Raw genomic sequence first — 18469 nt, 5'->3', positions numbered from 1 at the left:
ATGGCGTTTGTGAGGAGGATTCTTAAGGCGGGTAAGGGCTCTATTTGAAGATGGAGGCAGGCAGGTCCCATTTAGAATAAATCTTGTACGTACAATCTATTGCAATGGCTCTTTATGTAATTATTGGCCTTTGTGGATACTGTGGATTTTTATCATGTACAATCAATTGCAATGGCTCTTTATGTAATTATTGGCCTTTGTGGATAGTGTGGATTTTTATCATGCATATAGAAAGCAAGATTGGTTCACACAAAAATATTTTCTGAAAAATATTCACTTTGGAAACCATTGAGGGAACTTTTTAGCGTAAAAATAATTCTCATAAAATATTTTTCGTACGACCCAAATGTGCACTACATAGGTTTCTAGGAAAATGGAAACTTAATCAAATTAAATTAAGTGACAAAAGTGTGCACATCCCATATGTTTCCCACTTCCAGTAGAAGGCAACGGATTTTAATTTCAAAATAGTACTAAACTATACCCATATAACGCCATGACTTTTCTCCCACAAGTACCCCACTTTTCTCTGTTCCCTATAAAGGTTTGGAGAGAAAGATAGGTGGAGAAAGGAAAATTGAGTAAAGAGAGAGAGCAGTGTTTGAGAAACGTCAAGGTCTCTATGAGGCAGAGATGTGATTTGAACTTTGATTCTTTCCTCCTTCAACGCTCTGCAACTCCCATCTCCAAGATGCCTTGAGGAGATATTTGCTTCAATGATGGTACGGGGAAACAATAAAAGGTGTAAAAAGTCTTAGAGAGTAACCATTTTTTTTTGGCTTTTTTTGACTAAGTGAGGAAGACATGCTCCTATCTTTTTTTTCAAATAGTTTAGAAGTTAATTTTTTGAAGGTGTTAATGAGTTGTTAGTGGGAATGAAGTGGCTAAGGTGTGGATGTGTACCCCAACCCCTTTCCCAAGGGAGTGACCATAGGCAAGAAACGAAATTTCTGTTTTCCATAGAAATGAGCTGTACTCAAGGCTATGGCTCGTGCATATTTTGGGTAATAAGTTTTGTTGCAAGGTGCTCTCGATTTTTTGTTATAAACAACTAAAACTTTTGAAACTATACCTTCTATCACCCAAACCTTAGAACGCACACTTGTGCCAACTATCGATGCAATTTTCTCAGCAAAATATATTCATTTATTGTGCTCAACATTTTGGACACTCGATACCTTTACTCATCATGTAGTAACTTTTTTGTCTAGGAGTATTTTAAACAATTATTTAAGGGTAAAGTACAAATTTATAACAGAAAGAAGAGTATTTATTAATTATAATGGGGAATGGCATCACCCACATGAGATTTGATATCACCTACATGGAACATTAAATGTCACTAGTTTCTTACAAAAATATATATTCTACCCTTCCTAATGATAAAAAAATACTTGTACTAAAAAAAAATTTATATCACAAAACAAATATATATAAATGTTCAAAATTTGTTGAGTACAAATATAAAATACTATATAGTATGACCCTAACAAAACCCTAAAGGGATACACAGTTGAAAATGCTCATGAGTAAACTTCTACCTTTTTCACTGATAACTCATCATTGACCCTTTCTCCATTGCACAATAGCCAGGGACAGAGCACGGAGAATATCAATGTCATTGTTGCTTCATGGCCCCAAAACAATCCCCATTGCACAATAGCCAGGGACAGAGCACGAAGAATATCAATTTCATTGTTGCTTCATGGCCCCAAAACAATCATTGACCCTTTCTCCATTGCACAATAGCCAGGGACAGAGCACGGAGAATATCAATGTCATTGTTGCTTCATGGCCCCAAAACAAGGATCCATGAGGCTACCTAGGAACTATTTTAAGACTAAAGTGGTGAGGATCACTACGGGAAGCTACCTATAGAGGGCAGGCCTGCTGCCTCTTGGTAAATTTGAAGTGCCCATTCAGAAGGACATCTGCTTTAAAATCCAGTTGGATGCAAATTAGATGTCTTTTCTCTTCAACCAATCCTTCAATAAAATCAAGATTTCCTAATAAGTGGATTGAACTGTTCATGATTCATGCATACCATTAATTTCAGAGGCTACTACTCCTGGGCAGGTTTAATCAAGAGATTTCCTTGGCAATGGAGTCTCCTAAAGTCAGTTTCCCTATGCTTGTTCCGGCTATGTAGCCTCCAGACCATGCATTCTGCGAAAGAAACAAAATGGGTTAGTAATTTTGCACTACACTGATGCAAATTATCAAAACCTCCAGAGGAACATATATGATACTCAGGTATCTTGACATAAGGGCTAACTATGGTACTTTACAATTGTCGACAAGATTAACTTATGAACTTTGCATTATATTTTGGTAAGCTAATAGCTTTCTTTACATTCACAAAAAAGAGGTTCCCTTGCCTTCAAGACCCAATCCCTAGTTTAGTATGACAAGCAGCAGGCTATGGGGAACTGCTCCCTTTTTCTTAGAAATGACCGCAATACCTATTAACACGACAATGTCTCAGTCCATAAAAATATAAGATCACTTCCACTAGAGAAACCTAATAATGACTGTCATGTACTCTGCAAATGTGGGCCCTTTGTCAACTTTGCAGTACAGTACACAGTCATAATATGCTGATACAAATGCGTCAGACTATAACCATTCAACTCAAAGAATATTGGAAATTTCACTAGAGTTGCAACTCTATTTCACATAGCAGCGGTGGGCTACTCAAACCTTTCAAAAGTGCATTATCCTCTATTATCCAAATCTGTTGTTATTTAGGATGATTAGAAATATGACAACATTCAAAAACTTTAGAAAAGGTGCTTTTACTTGCCAAAGGACTCAAAAACAAATTTCACAGATATCATATCATGAAATCGAGGATCACGAACTTGTAAATCACCTACATACCAAATCTCACTTCATGGTGATTAGATAGTAGTATCAAACATAGAAACTATCTGCTACATAGAGTATAAGTTAAATGGATGTAGGATGCACATGACACACTGCAGTAATTTCTAAGAAATTCAATCCAAAAAGCTTTATTCATTTCTTGAGAAGTTTCCTTTCAAACTTAAAAAGTGCAATATCCTCTCATTTTAGAGAAATGTTATTTCCATCATAGAACTTCATATGCATTGCTTTAAATATCTACAGAAGGGCAACCAGATAAAACAAGAAACAGTATTACCTGGAAATTAAAACCCCCAGTTACTCCATCAACATTTACCACCTGTAGTAGGCTTAAGCAAATCAGAAGCTAGGCATAACATGACCAAAAAGAAAAATCAAAATCAAAGTCCACTGCTCAATCACGACCAAAAAAAAAAATACTACCTCTCCAGCAAAAAACAGATGTGGTTGTATTTTGCTTTCCATGGTCTTCAAATTGATCTACATAAAGGAGGGAAACCATGAGGAGTGCTTAAAATTCATGTGTTTGAGAAACAAAGATTCAAATAATTGAGGACCTCTGAGAGTGGGACTCCTCCAGATGTGACAAATTCATCCTTGAATTTTCCCTGCATTAGAAGATTCTAAAAGAATTAGTAAAGAGTGTATCACATGCAGAAACTAATAAGTGGAGGTCCTATGCTGAAATCATATTAGTTCCTATATTTGGACAAGTTAGGAATGGAAGGATGCTTAAATTTTTCAACCAGACCATAGATTAAGAAGACAATTTACCTTGCCGTTCACTTTAAAGTTGCAATGCTTCAGCAGAGAAGCAATAGAGATTAATGTATGATTCGAAATGCATGCCCACATAACATCACCATCTATGCCCTGATATATAGGCCTTTAGTCTGTGAGATGAACACAAAAGAAGCAGTAGAACATAATTCTTATTTCACCTATTGTATGAGTTCAAAATTATGGAGTACAAGACAAGCTGGTGTTAGAACCTCACGGTCCAGGAGATAATTCCAAAATCTCTTCACCAAGCCAAGCTGTGGGGGAGATGAATTATGCACCTTTTGCTTCTGCACAAAACTTAGACAAGAGTTAGTTACTAAATTAATCAGAATAATCTGGGGCCACCAATGCAGAAGCCAGATCCATGTGGTGCCACGTTACTAAAAAAGAAAAAAATTACTTACTGAACACACAAGCTTAATATAGATGAGAAATTATCGCATTAAAAAAAAAATATAGATGAAAAATTACATTAGTTGAAATCTTTGGGAAATTGGAACCAAGGAAACAGCAGAAAGCAATATACAACTGAGATAGGACATCAATTTAAGATATCTACATTACCAATGCGGCAAAAGAACTCCTTGAGAAAGGAATCCCACAAGGGAGTTAATGTTGCACAAATCCTACACCTCACGTGACGACATAGATCCCACTTGAACTCAGACTCCCTGCACTGGAAGTGCACTGTGGTCTATGGACCTAATGAAGATTGCAAGAGAGCTAACTTCTGGAGAGAGCTTCAAACTGTTGCGGCCTTGCCCTCCTCTATTTGGTGCCTAGGGGGAGAATTTAACGTAACCAGATGGTCCCATGAACGAAATTCCCACAACAGAATTACTCCAGCCATGGTCCAATTTTCAGACTTTATTTCCGACGATTACCTCACCAGGTCCAGTCACTCTGTTTGTCCTAGCCTTTCCAAACTAGACAGATTCTTAACTCTTTCGATTGGGATCACCTCTTCCCTGGAACCCACTCCACGGTACTCCCCAAACCCACCTCAGATCATCGGCCCATTCTCCTTGACACCCAAGCTATCCCGGGGGGCCCAAACCTTTTCGCTTCAAGATGGCTTGGTTCCAAGAGGCTAACTTCCCCTCCCTGGTTCGTTCCCAATGGGATTCCTTCACTCCACTCATTCAAGGGTGGCCTGGTTTCAGATTACGAAAGATACTCCAATTGCTCAAGGCTTTTCTCCAATCGTGGAGCTCCCAACTGCCACGAAACGTTTGCTTCTAGAACGCTTCCCTGCTGCAGTCTATAGAGCAATGGGACTCCATTGAAGAACAAAAGCCCCTTTCCCCCTTTGAATGGAGGCTTGCTCAAAGGACAAATATGATTTACATATTCTCCTAAAGAAAGAACAGATTTACTGGTCTAAGCAGGACTAAATTAAATGGCGAAAGTTCGGTGATCACAATACTGCATATTTCCACAACATCGCAAAACTGCCAAACGAGGGAAAGCTCCATTACCCATTTGAAGGTGGGGGAACAAATCCTAGACCAGCCACATCTCATCAAGCAGGCTGCTGTCTATTACCTCTCCCAGCTTTTCTCCATTCCCTCCCGGCCCAGACCTGAAATGGCAGACCTGTCCTTCTCAACCATCAACCCCAGAAATTGCAGCCTCCCTAGAACGTTCCTTTTCTGAGGACGAGGTCCTCCAGGTTATTATGGATCTCAGCAGTGATCAGGCTCCTTCCCATTGCCCTCCTCAAGTCCTTTTGGGACACTCTGAAACCTAATATCATGGCTGTTCTCAATGAATTCCACTATCGGGCCACTATACACAAGGTTATGAATGCTACCTTCATAGCTTTGATTCCTAAAATTGAGGGTGCCAAAGAACATAAAGACTTCAGGCCTATTAGCCTGATCAATAACTCCTACAAGATCCTTTCTAAGGTTCTTGCCTCCCGGTTCAAGTCGGTTCTCGGTTGGGGTCATCTCCCCTTCCCAAAGGGCTCTCGTGAAAGATTGTCAGATTCTTGATGGGGCCTTAATTGCCCATGGATGCATCCACACTTGGTCAAGTTCTAAACTCCTGGTCATCAAACTAGAATGGGAGAAAGCTTATGACCATGTTGAGGATCCTAGACGAAACCCTCGCTAAAATGGGATTTAGGGCCATATGGCACAAATGGATTCAAGGGTACATTTCCACACCCCAGTTCTCGGTTCTCATAAATGGAATCCCCAAGGGTTACTTCCAAGATTCGCGTGGGCTTCGCCAAGGGGACCCCCTATCACCTTTCCTCTTTGCGATAGTGGCGAAGGTTTTCAATGCCTCCATCTCCCATATGTATAGGGCGGGTCTTCTCTCAGGTTCTCAAATTGGAAGGTCGGTCCCCCGATTTCCCACCTCCAATATGCCGACAACACCCTTATATTTTGCAACGCCACTCAACAATAAGCATACTACTTACCTCAAATGCTATAAGCTGGCAACGGTCTTTAGAATTAACCCGGAAAAAACCAAGATGATGGGCATTTGCCTAGTCCAAGCCTTTGTCAATACCTTCGCCGGCTGATGAGGGTGTGTTGTCAATGCATTGCCCTCCATTTACCTCAGTCTCCCACTCTGCCTTGGCATACATAGAATCCAGCATTTGAGCCCTGTTATAGATAAAGTTGAAAGGAGATTGGCTACTTGAAAGGGGAGATTCTTATCTCCAGCTAGTAGAGTGAAGCTCATCAAGGCCACTCTCTCTAACATTCCCCTCCTTTTTATGTCCCTCTTCTATATGCCAGCAGTTGTTATTGCTAGGTTGGAAAAGCTCATGAGAGATTTCCTTTCGTCGGGCAAAGGAGTTCACAAGTTCCATCTTATCTCCTGGGCCAAGGAATGCCGACCCACAGCTCCAGGGGTCTTGGAATCCGGGACCGTAGATCCAACAACATTGCCTTGATGGGGAAATGGTGGTGGGGCTACACCACCCAACCCAACCATCTCTAGCGAGAGGTAATTAGACGCAAGTATTGTCTTGAAGACCATGCATGGCTTCCCTATTGCGGAATGGGGGGCAACATCTCTAGCTTTTGGAGGTCTCTTCTTCAATGCCGCGAACCCTTCCTCAACCAGATGCACTACTCACCCAAAAATGGCCATAGGGTCAGATTCTGGTATGACACCTGGGTTGGTTCCACCCCCCTCAAGGATCAGTTACCATTTCTTTTCCTCCTAGCCTGTAACCCCCTCTCAATTGTGGCTGATTGTTTCGTTAGCTCACAGTCCCCTATATCTTGGAACCCAGACTTCCAAAAACCCCTCGCAAACCATAAGCTTGATCATTTTTGGAACTCTGGGCCCTCCTCCACTAGGTTTTCCATCCACCCTCAGGGGATGACAAGATAATATGGTCCCCCTCTCCCTCGGGTACATTCTCGGTGGCTCCCGTGTACAGCTGCTTCTCCTTGACTCCTACCCACACCTCCATCCATGGCAACTAAGGCATCGTGCTCCTTTTTGCCCCCCAAGATCCAATTCTTTAATTGGAAAACTCTCCACAAGGGGCTCTTACTTTGGATCAATTGCAGCGTAAAGGCTTACCCTTGCCGAATGGATGCATCATGTGCTTGTAGGCTGAGGAGACAAATCAGCATCTCTTCCTACAATGTGAAGTTGTAACGGCCCGGTGGACCGACCTGCTCCTCCTCTTCAATTAGTAGTGGGTTACTCCCCAGTCTGTTCCTCACCTTTTCCCTATTTGCCTTCGCACCCCTTGGGGCAAATCCGGAAAACACCTTTGGAAGGCTTCCATCTCAGCCACTCTGTGGATCATCTGGCTAGAGAGAAATGGTAGGACTTTCAGAGGGGAGAAAGCCACCATCCCTGTCCTCATAGAAAAGAGACGATCTCTCGTTACATTATGGGGCCTCAAATCATAAACATTTCACTAACTACTCCTTCACAGATCTTCATCATCACTGGGAGACCTTGCTGAATCTCGTGGCCCAAAGGATCCCCTGAGCCTCTTTATGGAGGCCACATGACTTTGGGGTAACCAAGCTAAATTTCGACAGTTGCTTGCTTGGCAACCCAGGCCCCTCTGGTGTTGGAGGCATATTTAGAAATTCCGAAGGCCTCACTATTCTCTCCTTTTCCTTGCCCATTGGTTTTACTAACCCCACTACTGTGGAGGCCGTCGCCCTTCTTGAAGGGCTATGTATATTTGATCTGGATTGGAGTACTCACTCGATGGTCGAGGCTGATTTAAAAAACACCATCACTTGGGCCTCTAGAGTTGCCCCATGCACGTGGAAACTAGACCACATTTTTGCAGAGATAGCTCACATTTGCAGCAATACTCGGGTCTCTTGGAGACACATCCACAGAGAAGCTAACGATGCTGCCGATGCTTTAGTAAGGGCAGGAGCGATTCTCAACACCTTCCAGGGAACCACAAGAAACTTTTAAGCTTGCTTCCCACATATTCTATTGATACTGGTGTAGAGCATTTTATGGGTCCAAGGGGTTTATGCACAGGGCACCCATTCATACCTAAATTTTCTATCCACTCCTTGTTTGTATCTCTTTATACATGTTAATACAATAATCAACTTACTCAAAAAACCATAACTCCTACTTACTAATAAAAGACAACTCAGATAAGATACATATGACATGAGAGAATTGCATTAAATGAGTAATATTTTGTGGCAGATTACCCTTTTGGAGACACTATACAAATCAGAGCAACTCATATAAATATATTTACCAAAAAAAAGCTCATATATACATGATAGACCTAAGAGCTCTTTTCGATTCTCATTTTTTTATTTATGCTTTGGACCTAAGGACTGATCCTACAGAAAAAACTGAAACTTCTCTTAGAGTAGCACCTTATTCATCCTCAGGAAAATTAAAACAGGTTCCACTGAAGATAGATGACAAAAATGCACACTTTGATTCTTCACATTTTTTTAGCATTGCTTTTGTTTCAATGCTAATTGAGCAGCCAGGCTCATCCTTATTAGTTATGGACATTGAGATTGCACACATAATCAACTTATGTTTGAAACGAGAAAACAAAATATGATGCACTTGTTCAATATCAATTTCCTAAAGGACAACACTGTCATGTAAATCAGATAAAGCAACTGCATCTACCAAAATTTAGCTCAATATTTGTATGTCATGCAAAAAGTACAAATAATCGGGGGGGGCGAGGGAGTGCGCAGAAGGGAAGGGGGTACCATTAGCTTTCGTAATGTGCAGGTAAAGTCCAAAGAGGACAACTCTTAGATTCATAGGGCATGCTTCCTATTTAGTCTATGGGAACGACCTGGACATGCATAAAAACAGCAAAGCCACAATACTTACTATCCAAACTACAAACATCCCTCCCAATGTTCAAAAAGGCGTAGGCGCCTGCCTAGGCGTTTTGGGGGTGTGGCCGCCTAGGAGCAAGACGCCCAATGAGGCTGCCTAGGCGTTTTTGGCATCCTAGTCGCCTAGGCATCCGGGCGGCCGAATTTTCGAACAATTCCTTCCTTTTGGGTGTTTTTTTTTTTTTATTCCTCATATCATTTTAATGGAATTGACAAGTATCAATTTGGCTCACAATAAGGGCTACATCACAAGTGAAATGAGGAATAGAAACCAATATCGCTATCATCTTCGGCAAATGTTCTGCCATGCTAGTTCTTGTATATAGTAGTCAATCCCTTTGTTCATACCATATACTTGCATTCAGACCATCAACCAAGACCACCAGGAGAGTCAAAAGCAAGAACCCCAGTAACATAATGACCAATAACCCATAGTGGATAAAAATATAAAAATCGATACCTTCGCAGGTTACCATTTCTTATGGTTTCCTCCTCAAACTGAAGGATTCTTCCCTCTCTTCATCTCTTTCTTCATCTTGCATAAACATCTTCAAGAGCCTTAGTGTTTAATTGATAAAACTCCATAATACATTTAAGGGTTAATTTTTGAAGGAACATGAATCACCCAAATTATGAGGGATTACCAACTTCAATCACAAGGTAGCCACTTGAGCGGAACAACCAAAATGTTGCAATAATGAGATTCATGCAAATGAGGTCACATGGTGCATTGTTTTGTACATTGATTTGGAAAGACAGCAATTCTCTGCATCATTGTCAATTAAAACCTTAATCTCAAAGTTCCGGATTGGGTTACCTTAATTCATGAATTTCATGACCCTCGACGCTTAATAGGTTAGCAACTATTGTCACTTAACTAACAGCTACTTCTCCAATCGGGGACAGGCCCCTTCAGTGAGCTTCATACTTATTCTTGAATGAACTATCTAACAATTTACTCAAGGCTTAGAAATAAATGTCTCCACATAGCAGCAGGTGCAATGTAACCTCATTAGACAATCCAATCTAACAGTATTTAAAACAAATGGAATAATGAGACATGCATGATAAAGTTTTTTTTGAGAAGACTTAACTAGACATGCATGATAAAAGTTACCATTGTTTTTCAAATGATAGTAAATAGTACTCATAAAATTCATAATTAAATGACTGGACCTTCTGAGTAAACTAGTACGGAAATGATACAGTGAAGGTTTACAGAACAACATTCTACCCCAAAGTGTTTCTTGTGCTCGGTGAAGATGCACTTTACATTATCAAAGTGAAGGTTGGGAACGAAGTCCACAAAAATTGTCCCTGCGCATTACAATGAAAGTTAAAAAAGATATAAAAAATGGGAAAACACAGAAACAACATGAAAAGTGCAATTAATTAAGCACAAAATATGCAATCCATATAATTGATAAGATATTTTTCAACTCTCTAATAAACATCCTAGTAATAATTTATGTCAATAGAGTAGCACTACTCACATGTAGTGTTCAAATATTCAAAAAATATTAATCACTAAGAGTACAAACCAAAAAATTGAGAAATGCCTCATTGTCCTAAAACAATCAGATACCGACACTACTACTGAGATTATTCTACAACGCCCTCACTAAGATCTCGACAAAAGAAGCAATGACCCGGAAAGTATGACAAGTGCCAGAACATCTAAATGCAAGCTTTTTCTTGGTTTTTGTACAAGCCTCGTGCATTTGCTAATTTACAAAGCAGAGGTATTACCATCCTCAATAGATTGATCTTCTGCAAAATATTCAGTGAAATTGTCTGTTTTTGCACTGTGAAGTCCCTACCGAAGTCTGGATTTCTTTCATGAAAGATATGGTTTGGTTGGTCATGGATCGAACCTCCATCAGTTGAGTCACTTATTCAGCTATGGTTCACAACTGGTACACCTACCAACAGCCTGATTTTCTGGCATTCATTTGTCCTTGCAACTTCCTCTCTGACTTGATACGAGAACTTTATATCCCTTCTATAAAGATTTTACCTCCTTCGGGGAAATATCAGAGCCTTACCTCCTTCGGGGAAATATCAGAGCCTTAGCGATCCCATGGTCGTTAAAAATAAGAAGAGTTTTGGAGCATGAAATTACTTGAAGAAGCATTGAACCAAAGTAGACAAAATTGATAAGGAGATTTCTCTCATTGGGGGTGTGATGAAATTGAGCTTCGAGAAAAATTCAAGGGGGGCTGTCTATGTTTGCTTCAATCTAGGAGATTGAACCAAAACAGACAAAATTTACTTCAAATGGTGCTTTCTTGGCCTCTTTCTACAAGAAACTCACCCAACCCCCCACCTTCCCACTTAATCCCACATTGGTCCTCTCTCAGGTTTGGCATACTATAGCTCCTCCCAAGGTGCAAACATTCAATTGGATAGCAGGCTCACATAAGGCACTCACAGTCGATCACCTACAAAAGAAAGGGATCCCAATCCCCAACAGGTACATCAAGTGTTTGTGCGAGGAGGAATCCAATAGCCACCTTTTCATTCATTGTAAACTTGCACACGACCTCTGGAGCCTCCTGCTGAAATTGTTCGGTGTCCTTTGGGTAACACCATCAACGGTCAAAGATCTGTTAGCCTCAAATTACGCCTTGCCTTGGCCGAAAGCGGGTAAAATCCTATGGACGGCGACAGTGGCAGCAACCATTTGGGTGCTCTGGAAAGAAAGAAATGCCAGAATATTTGAACGACAGGTCTGCCTTGTCCCATCCCTCTTCTACAAGGTTACATCCTTAGTAACCTTTTGGGCATCCAATCACCATCTTTTCAAGGGTATCCCATCGAATGCCTTCCTAAGTCAGTGGGAGAATATTCTTCTTCACAGACCAAGGAAGAAGAAAAGATCAAGCTCCTGGAAGCCTTCCCCTCAAGAAGCAATCAAACTAAATTTCGACGGGTGCTCTTTGGGAAACCCCGGCCATGCAAGTGCGGGTGGGGATTTTAGAGATCACCAACGCAATATCCTTTTCATTTACTCCGAATACCTTGGCTTCCAAGATTCCCAGTATACCGAGTCATTCGCTCTACTCAAAGGCCTGCAAAGTTTCGATCGATCTTGGGGACAAAACTTAATAGTGGAGTGTGATGCCCGAAACATCATTACTTGGGCCTCCAGGAAAGCTACTCCTCCCTGGTATCTTGCACCACTTTATGACGAGTTTGTACACATTTGCAGGGATATGCCCGTCTTTTGAACGCATACCTCGAGGACATCAAACGAGCTCGCGGACCTGCTGGCAAAGGATGGAGCCAAGGCCCAATACACAGACTAGGCCCGTACCTTTTTTGCTTTGGGCCACAGAGGATACTACAAGAAGAACATCTTACTGGGAACAAGCAATTTTTTAAGTCTTTTCTTGTAAACTCATTGTATACATTGTAAGGGGACAAGCTTATAACGCTATTTTGTATAGGGTCTGTTGACCTATTCGTTTTTACCAAGAGTCCTGTCTAGTGGGTACTCTCGGACTAACCCAAACTTGTATTCTCTTTTTATATAGCAATACAAATGTTAACGTTCATCAAAAAAAAAAAAAAGTATGTTACAATATTTTTTAAATGCAATAAATTACAAAATTGACACAATTAGCATATATGTGCATTTGGACAACACATATATGTATATTTTTTAAGAATTTATACTACAAGAAGCCTAAGGTTCTGGGGGCTGGGCGCTAGGCCGACAGCCTAGGGGCCACCTAACGTTTTTTGAAACCTTGTAGGTTATATCCATATTTGCCATTTTACTGCAAATATTTCCTCTAAACATATACCATTAAAAAGGGGCATGCATGTATGCGAAAGACTTTCAAAATTTCAGCATACAAACGACTATATATCAAATCCTAACACATAATTCCTGGCTTCATGAAGGAACATATACACATATATTTGAAACTTATACCCACGAGAAATTAGGGTTTCATGGAGGAAACCCATGTGTCAAATTCTTTTTCTTTATTCATTAGTTTTATGTTCATCAAAAGACACTAATGAAACAAATTTAGGTTTCTTTCTTTAATCATTTTATTCAACTTTTATGAGATAAAATAGAAAAACAAATTCAGGTTTCCAAATCCTCAATGTAAGGAAACAAAGAATATTACCGACCAAGACAAAAAATACATGTTTTAAACTGGTCAGGCAACATAAGTGAAAAGGAATAGTTTTTTTCAACCATTGAGTCACACATGCACATTGCAAGTTATTTAGGTACACTACATATAGTTGAAGAGCACTGCAAGCATGTATAATTGATCTGAACAGCTCACGAGCACCCCAAGCAGATAATCGCAGGATCCACTAATCCCCCAATTAGTCACAAGCATGGGACCAATCTTCCAAGATCCAAGTACAGTACTTTAAAACGTATAAATTAAGCTACGAAGCAATGCAGACCAAGAGTAGCATACCTGTGTCAATTGAGGTATAATCTTGTTGGTATTTGGCATTACTAGCGTTGCTTTATCAATTCCCATTTGTGTGTAATATAAAGCCTTGCCTGAAGCACTTCACAGCAGAGGATTATGCCTTGAACTCTCCTACTTTATCTTATAATCCATTAAATGCTTCATTATATATGTTGATTACAACATGAGAATGACTTGGATATGCTTGACAAGACGAAGGTTGAGTCTTTGATTCAAAAGTTTACATGCTACAGTTGTATTTTGGATGTACCATGTCAAGGGTGTGTGTATATTGTAAAGGAGGTGAGAGACGAAATCAGCCCCATGATTTAGAGAAGGGGAAAGCTTTATTATAAAGGTGTTAGGTAGATATCAAAGGTACACTAGTGCTTTTGAAGTGGGCTAATAAGGAGTGTGTCATGTAGCCTTCAAATTTGCATTGGTCAAGGTTAACTATATATTCCCTCCGTATCTCCCTTGTTTAAATTTTATCCACGGTGCATGTTTTTGTGGTCGCTAGTCAGTTGTAGTTCCGTGCTTTTCTCAAGTTATCAAGGTTTCAAAAAAGGGTCCGCCTGGCACCTAGACGCCCGCCTAAGTGCCCAAGACACCTCTGACAGCACGCCTCGACCTGGTATACGTTTTTATGGTCGCTAGTCAGTTGTAGTTCCGTGCTTTTCTTAAGTTATCAAGATTTCAAAAATTGGTCCGCCCGGTGCCTACCTAGGTACCCAAGACACCTCTAACCGCACGCCTAGACCTGGGCGCCACATTCTGGGCACATGTACCTGGGCGGGCGCCACATTCTGGGCACATGTAACTGGGCGGGTGCCCAGGGATGTGGGCCTTTTTTTTATTTTTAAATATGCCCAAATGGGAAAAGGGGGGAGTTTTGACCGCAAAAAAAAGGTTAAATAGGTTATGGGGGTTATTTGCAAACCCCTAAAGTTAAATGTCATATGTTTGTACATAAAAAGTATGTTACAATATTTTTAAATGTAAATGTCATATGTTTGTATATAAAAAGTATGTTACAATATTTTTAAATGCAGTAAATTACAAAATTGACACACTTAGCATAGATGTGCGTTTGGACAACACATATATGTATATTTTTTTAAGAATTTATACTACAGGGCGCCTAAGGTTCTGAGCGCCCGTCTGGGTGCTGGGCGCTAGGCGCTAGGCCGACCCCCTGGGTACTAGGCGTTGGGCGCCAGGCTAAGCACCTAGCGGCCACCTAGCATTTTTTGAAACCTTGCATGTTTTATCCATATTTGTTATTTCACTACAAATCTTTTCTCTAAACATATACCATTAAACATATACCATTAAAAAAATGTGGCATGCATGTATGCGAAAGAATTTCAAAATTTCAGCATACAAACTACTATATTTCAAATCCTAATGCATAGTTCCTGGCTTCATGAAAGAACACGTACACATGGAGGAAAACACGTGTGTCAAATTCCTTTTCTTTATTCATTAGTTTTATGTTCATCAAATGAAACTAATGAAAAAAATTTAGGTTTCTTTCTTTAATCATTTTATTCAACTTTTATGAGATAAAACAGAAAAACAAATTCAGGTTTCCAAATCCTCAATGTAAGGAAACAAAGAATATTACCTACCAAGACAAAAAATACATGTTTTAAACTGGTCAGGCAACGATTTCATAGTTAAGTGAAAAGGAATAGTTTTGTTTCAACCATTGAATCATACACATTGCAAGTTATTTAGGTACACTACATATAGTTGAAGAGCACTGCATGCCTGTATAATTTGATCTGAACAGCTCGCGAGCACCCCAAGCAGATAATTGAAGGATCACTGGACCACTAAGCCCCCAATGAGTCACAAGCATGGGACCAACCTACCAAGATCCAAGTACAGTACTTTAAAACCTATATCTTAAGCTACGAAGCAATGCAGACCAAGAGTAGCATACCTGTGTCAATTGAGGTATAATCTTGCTGGTATTAGGCATTACTAGCTTTGCTTTAACATTTGGGAAGCTTACCTAAATGAGAAAAGTTGTAAAGAAATATCACAATCTGTGCCGAAGGAACCAAAAACATCTGCCCAAAATATTTAAGTACATGGACACATTACTTTGAAAAGGTGACAAATTGAAAACCTCACATTTTAATTGAAGGCATTCAATAAAACTCAACTTTTCAAATATATATAATTTTTCTAAGAAACTAAAAGGAGCGCACTTTCACTATCTTGGATCGATAATCCATGAAAATGGAGAGATTGGGGAAGATGTCGCACATAGAATTAGAGCTAGATCGGCGAAGTAGAGATGTGCAATTGGAATTCTATATGATCGCCGCATACCAATGAAGTTGAAGACAAATAGGATAGATGTGAGACCAGCTTTGCTCGATGGGGCGAAATGTTGGGCGGTCAAATAAGAATACACCTATAGAATGAGTGTGGCGGAGATGAGGACGCTCAGATGGATAAGTGGCAAGACAAGAAGGGATAGATATTGAAATGAATACATTCGGAAAAATTTACGTTGGTACCAATAGGCAAAAAGATGAGAGATAATAGACTTAGGTGGGCTGGCCATGTGTGGCACATACCCAATACAGCCCTATTAGTAGGTGCGAGTTAGTTCACGTGCAAGGCTCAAAAAGGACAAGGGATTGGCCTAAAAGTACATGGTTGAAAGTAGTGAGAAAAGATATAGGGACTTATGGCCTCATTGAGGGTATGGCCCTTAATAGAGCAGAATGGCGGACAAGGATTTGTATAGCCAACCCCAATTAGTTGGAAAAAGGCTTCGACAATGATGATGATAACGTTTCCACAGAAAACAAAAAAAAACCACAAACTTTAGATCAACAAAAGTGTTGGTCACCATCATAAATTCAACAGTTTTGTGCAAGCAAGAGTAATGCTTCTTCATTAATAACCATTTGAAGGGTACCTTGTTTATTTCAATGTGTTAGTGGGTGTGGGATGTAGTTTTGGTATCATTACGAATACGTGTTTTGTGACACAGTTTCATTTTCTGCCCCTCAAATATTCGCCTGTTAATATCATCAGTGGCATTTGATCACTTGCAATCCAATGCTTCATGACTGCACAAAACACATTAAAGTCAATCGTCACTTCAAATGAAGCCCATAATATATCCCGTACCTCTCCCCTCCAAGAATCTGCTAGTTGATATATTTATGAAAAGCTACAATCAGATTAGTGCATTAGCCTTGTCCCTTATTGTCACTTTTAAGGTAAGTATTGCCATCAGTTTCTTGCCACTGATTGAACCTGTAAACGTAGTATAGCCATTTGTTTATTGTCAACAGACTCATGCCCTTAGATTCAGCTGCATCATTTCAAGGAGGAGCAAGGATAGTCTTGTCTATTGCACATGTATTATATATTCGTTTTCTACAGTAGTTGCACTATGCACATAAGATCATGTATGTCATCTCCGATTGATTCTAATGAAGAATCCATCCGAGCAATGCTAGTCTCCAATAATGATCTTCTACCTTCTCACAACCATTTCTTTGTGATCAAACAATTCCCAACTTTGCACCTCTCTACACTCCAACAAAAAAGCACCATAATTCTCCACAAAATTGAAAAGGTTAATTGTTTCATGCAGGCAGGTTGGCATGCCCGCATAGAAACCATGTCCAATTGAAAATGGATTCTAATAAGGATGAGATGGACTGGTTGAGAAGAAATCCATCAAAGAAGGCCTCTCTAATGGCCAAAATATTTGGGGAAAAGAGATACTGAAGAAAAGCTAAGTAGAAGTCAGACAGTGGGGTAAAGAATCCCAAAACTGTCACAATCCATAAATAGCTTTATATAGGGCAAACTATGCCCTCGAATGAAAAAAAAAAGAACAGAAACAATCAAACCAAGAAATTACTCAATAGATGTCCCCTACTTTGTCCAAAACCAACAACTTAGCTCCATACAATTCACCATATCAATATCGCTCCATTAGCATTGACCATATTGGATCAAGAACACCATAAATCTAGTGTAAGAGGAGCAAAGAGGGAGGAAAAACACAGCACAAAGATGGGGGAGGAAATGCTGAATTCTATATAACATACAATGCATAATCAATCATACAGAAAAATCCAAAACATTATGATTGCCTGTACACCTTGGGTCATATCAACAACTGCATCAATACTTTGGAGTTAGAAAGAATCATAAGACTTACATTGCATGTAAACATTCTACAGTGTAAAACGATGAATCTCCCACCAGAACTTGAAATATCCCTAACTTCCCTACTCCTGCTCCTGCATCTATAGATGCTTCCTTGGTATATCCAATAAACCCAAATCAATCACAAGGAATAACTTGACAAATCCGCAAAGCTGCAAAAATATTCCAAGTTTTCTCCAAATAAAATATCAAACATAAAAAAGCTCATTTAGCAATCATGCCTAAAATCATGTGCAACCTCCCCCAACCCAAATCCTGAAAAAAAAAAAAAAAAAAAAAAAAAAAAAAAAAAAAAAAAAACAAAGAACTCAGATATTTAACGAAGAGTTACTGGGACATGTAAAGATAGTCGAGATGACCTAAATGGCTCTCTAAGTAAAACAAATACCCTCTATAGTATATGCCCAATACCCATAAGTCAGAAGATGAGCACATCAATTATTGCATGACAACAAATACTCAGATAAACAAAGAATACATGCAGAAGAAGATTAACTAAGTTCAAAGTTGAATAACAAACATGAACATGTGCACACCAGCAAATAAATCAATCTATGTGGACATTGACATGCAAAGGTTGATGCATGTGAACGAATAAGTAGAAGAGTTCATGTACATTTGGTGTCCATGGGTGTATGTCCACATTGTGAGAAGCAAAGTGATACATGCCTGGTATGTAATTTTGAAAGTTATTCTCACCAGTTTTATTGCAGACACAGACACATTGAGTTTACTAGTGCTGTAGCATGAAAACATACATCAAAATCACACAACAAAAAACACAAAAGAAAACAAGCATGACACACG

General features: G+C 39.7%; 1 protein-coding gene across 50 annotated transcripts in view; it reads right to left on the bottom strand.

Moving 5' to 3' along the window:
• Nucleotides 1–1410: 1410 nt before the first annotated feature.
• LOC18440105 (FAD/NAD(P)-binding oxidoreductase family protein) overlaps nucleotides 1411–18469 on the bottom strand; it is a 95462-nt gene continuing 78403 nt past the window's right edge. For 6 of the 50 annotated variants that reach the window (XM_088870332.1, XM_020670885.2, XM_088870335.1 and 3 more), the window contains 10 exons: nucleotides 15399–15470; nucleotides 15224–15323; nucleotides 10240–10322; nucleotides 3879–3956; nucleotides 3661–3759; nucleotides 3444–3494; nucleotides 3310–3366; nucleotides 3164–3205; nucleotides 2045–2166; nucleotides 1411–1931 (listed from right to left, as the gene is read on the bottom strand). In XM_088870332.1, the coding sequence (XP_088726458.1) occupies nucleotides 2083–2166; nucleotides 3164–3205; nucleotides 3310–3366; nucleotides 3444–3494; nucleotides 3661–3759; nucleotides 3879–3956; nucleotides 10240–10322; nucleotides 15224–15323; nucleotides 15399–15470 (666 nt within the window). In that variant the 3' untranslated portion in view covers nucleotides 1411–1931; nucleotides 2045–2082. Of the gene's footprint in view, nucleotides 2167–3163; nucleotides 3206–3309; nucleotides 3367–3443; nucleotides 3495–3660; nucleotides 3780–3878; nucleotides 3957–10239; nucleotides 10323–13453; nucleotides 13543–15223; nucleotides 15324–15398; nucleotides 15471–17654; nucleotides 17815–18469 lie in introns of all 50 variants that reach the window. The other 44 variants (XM_020670884.2, XM_088870331.1, XM_088870327.1 and 41 more) reach the window with 34 other exon arrangements.

The sequence above is a fragment of the Amborella trichopoda genome, chromosome 6 (genome assembly GCF_054954075.1).
Source record: "Amborella trichopoda isolate Santa Cruz 75 chromosome 6, AtrichopodaSantaCruz75HAP2 v2.0, whole genome shotgun sequence".
Lineage (NCBI taxonomy): Eukaryota > Viridiplantae > Streptophyta > Magnoliopsida > Amborellales > Amborellaceae > Amborella > Amborella trichopoda.
The sequence above is the reverse complement of the archived record's forward strand: the minus strand, read 5'-3'. Positions and strand labels throughout refer to the sequence as shown.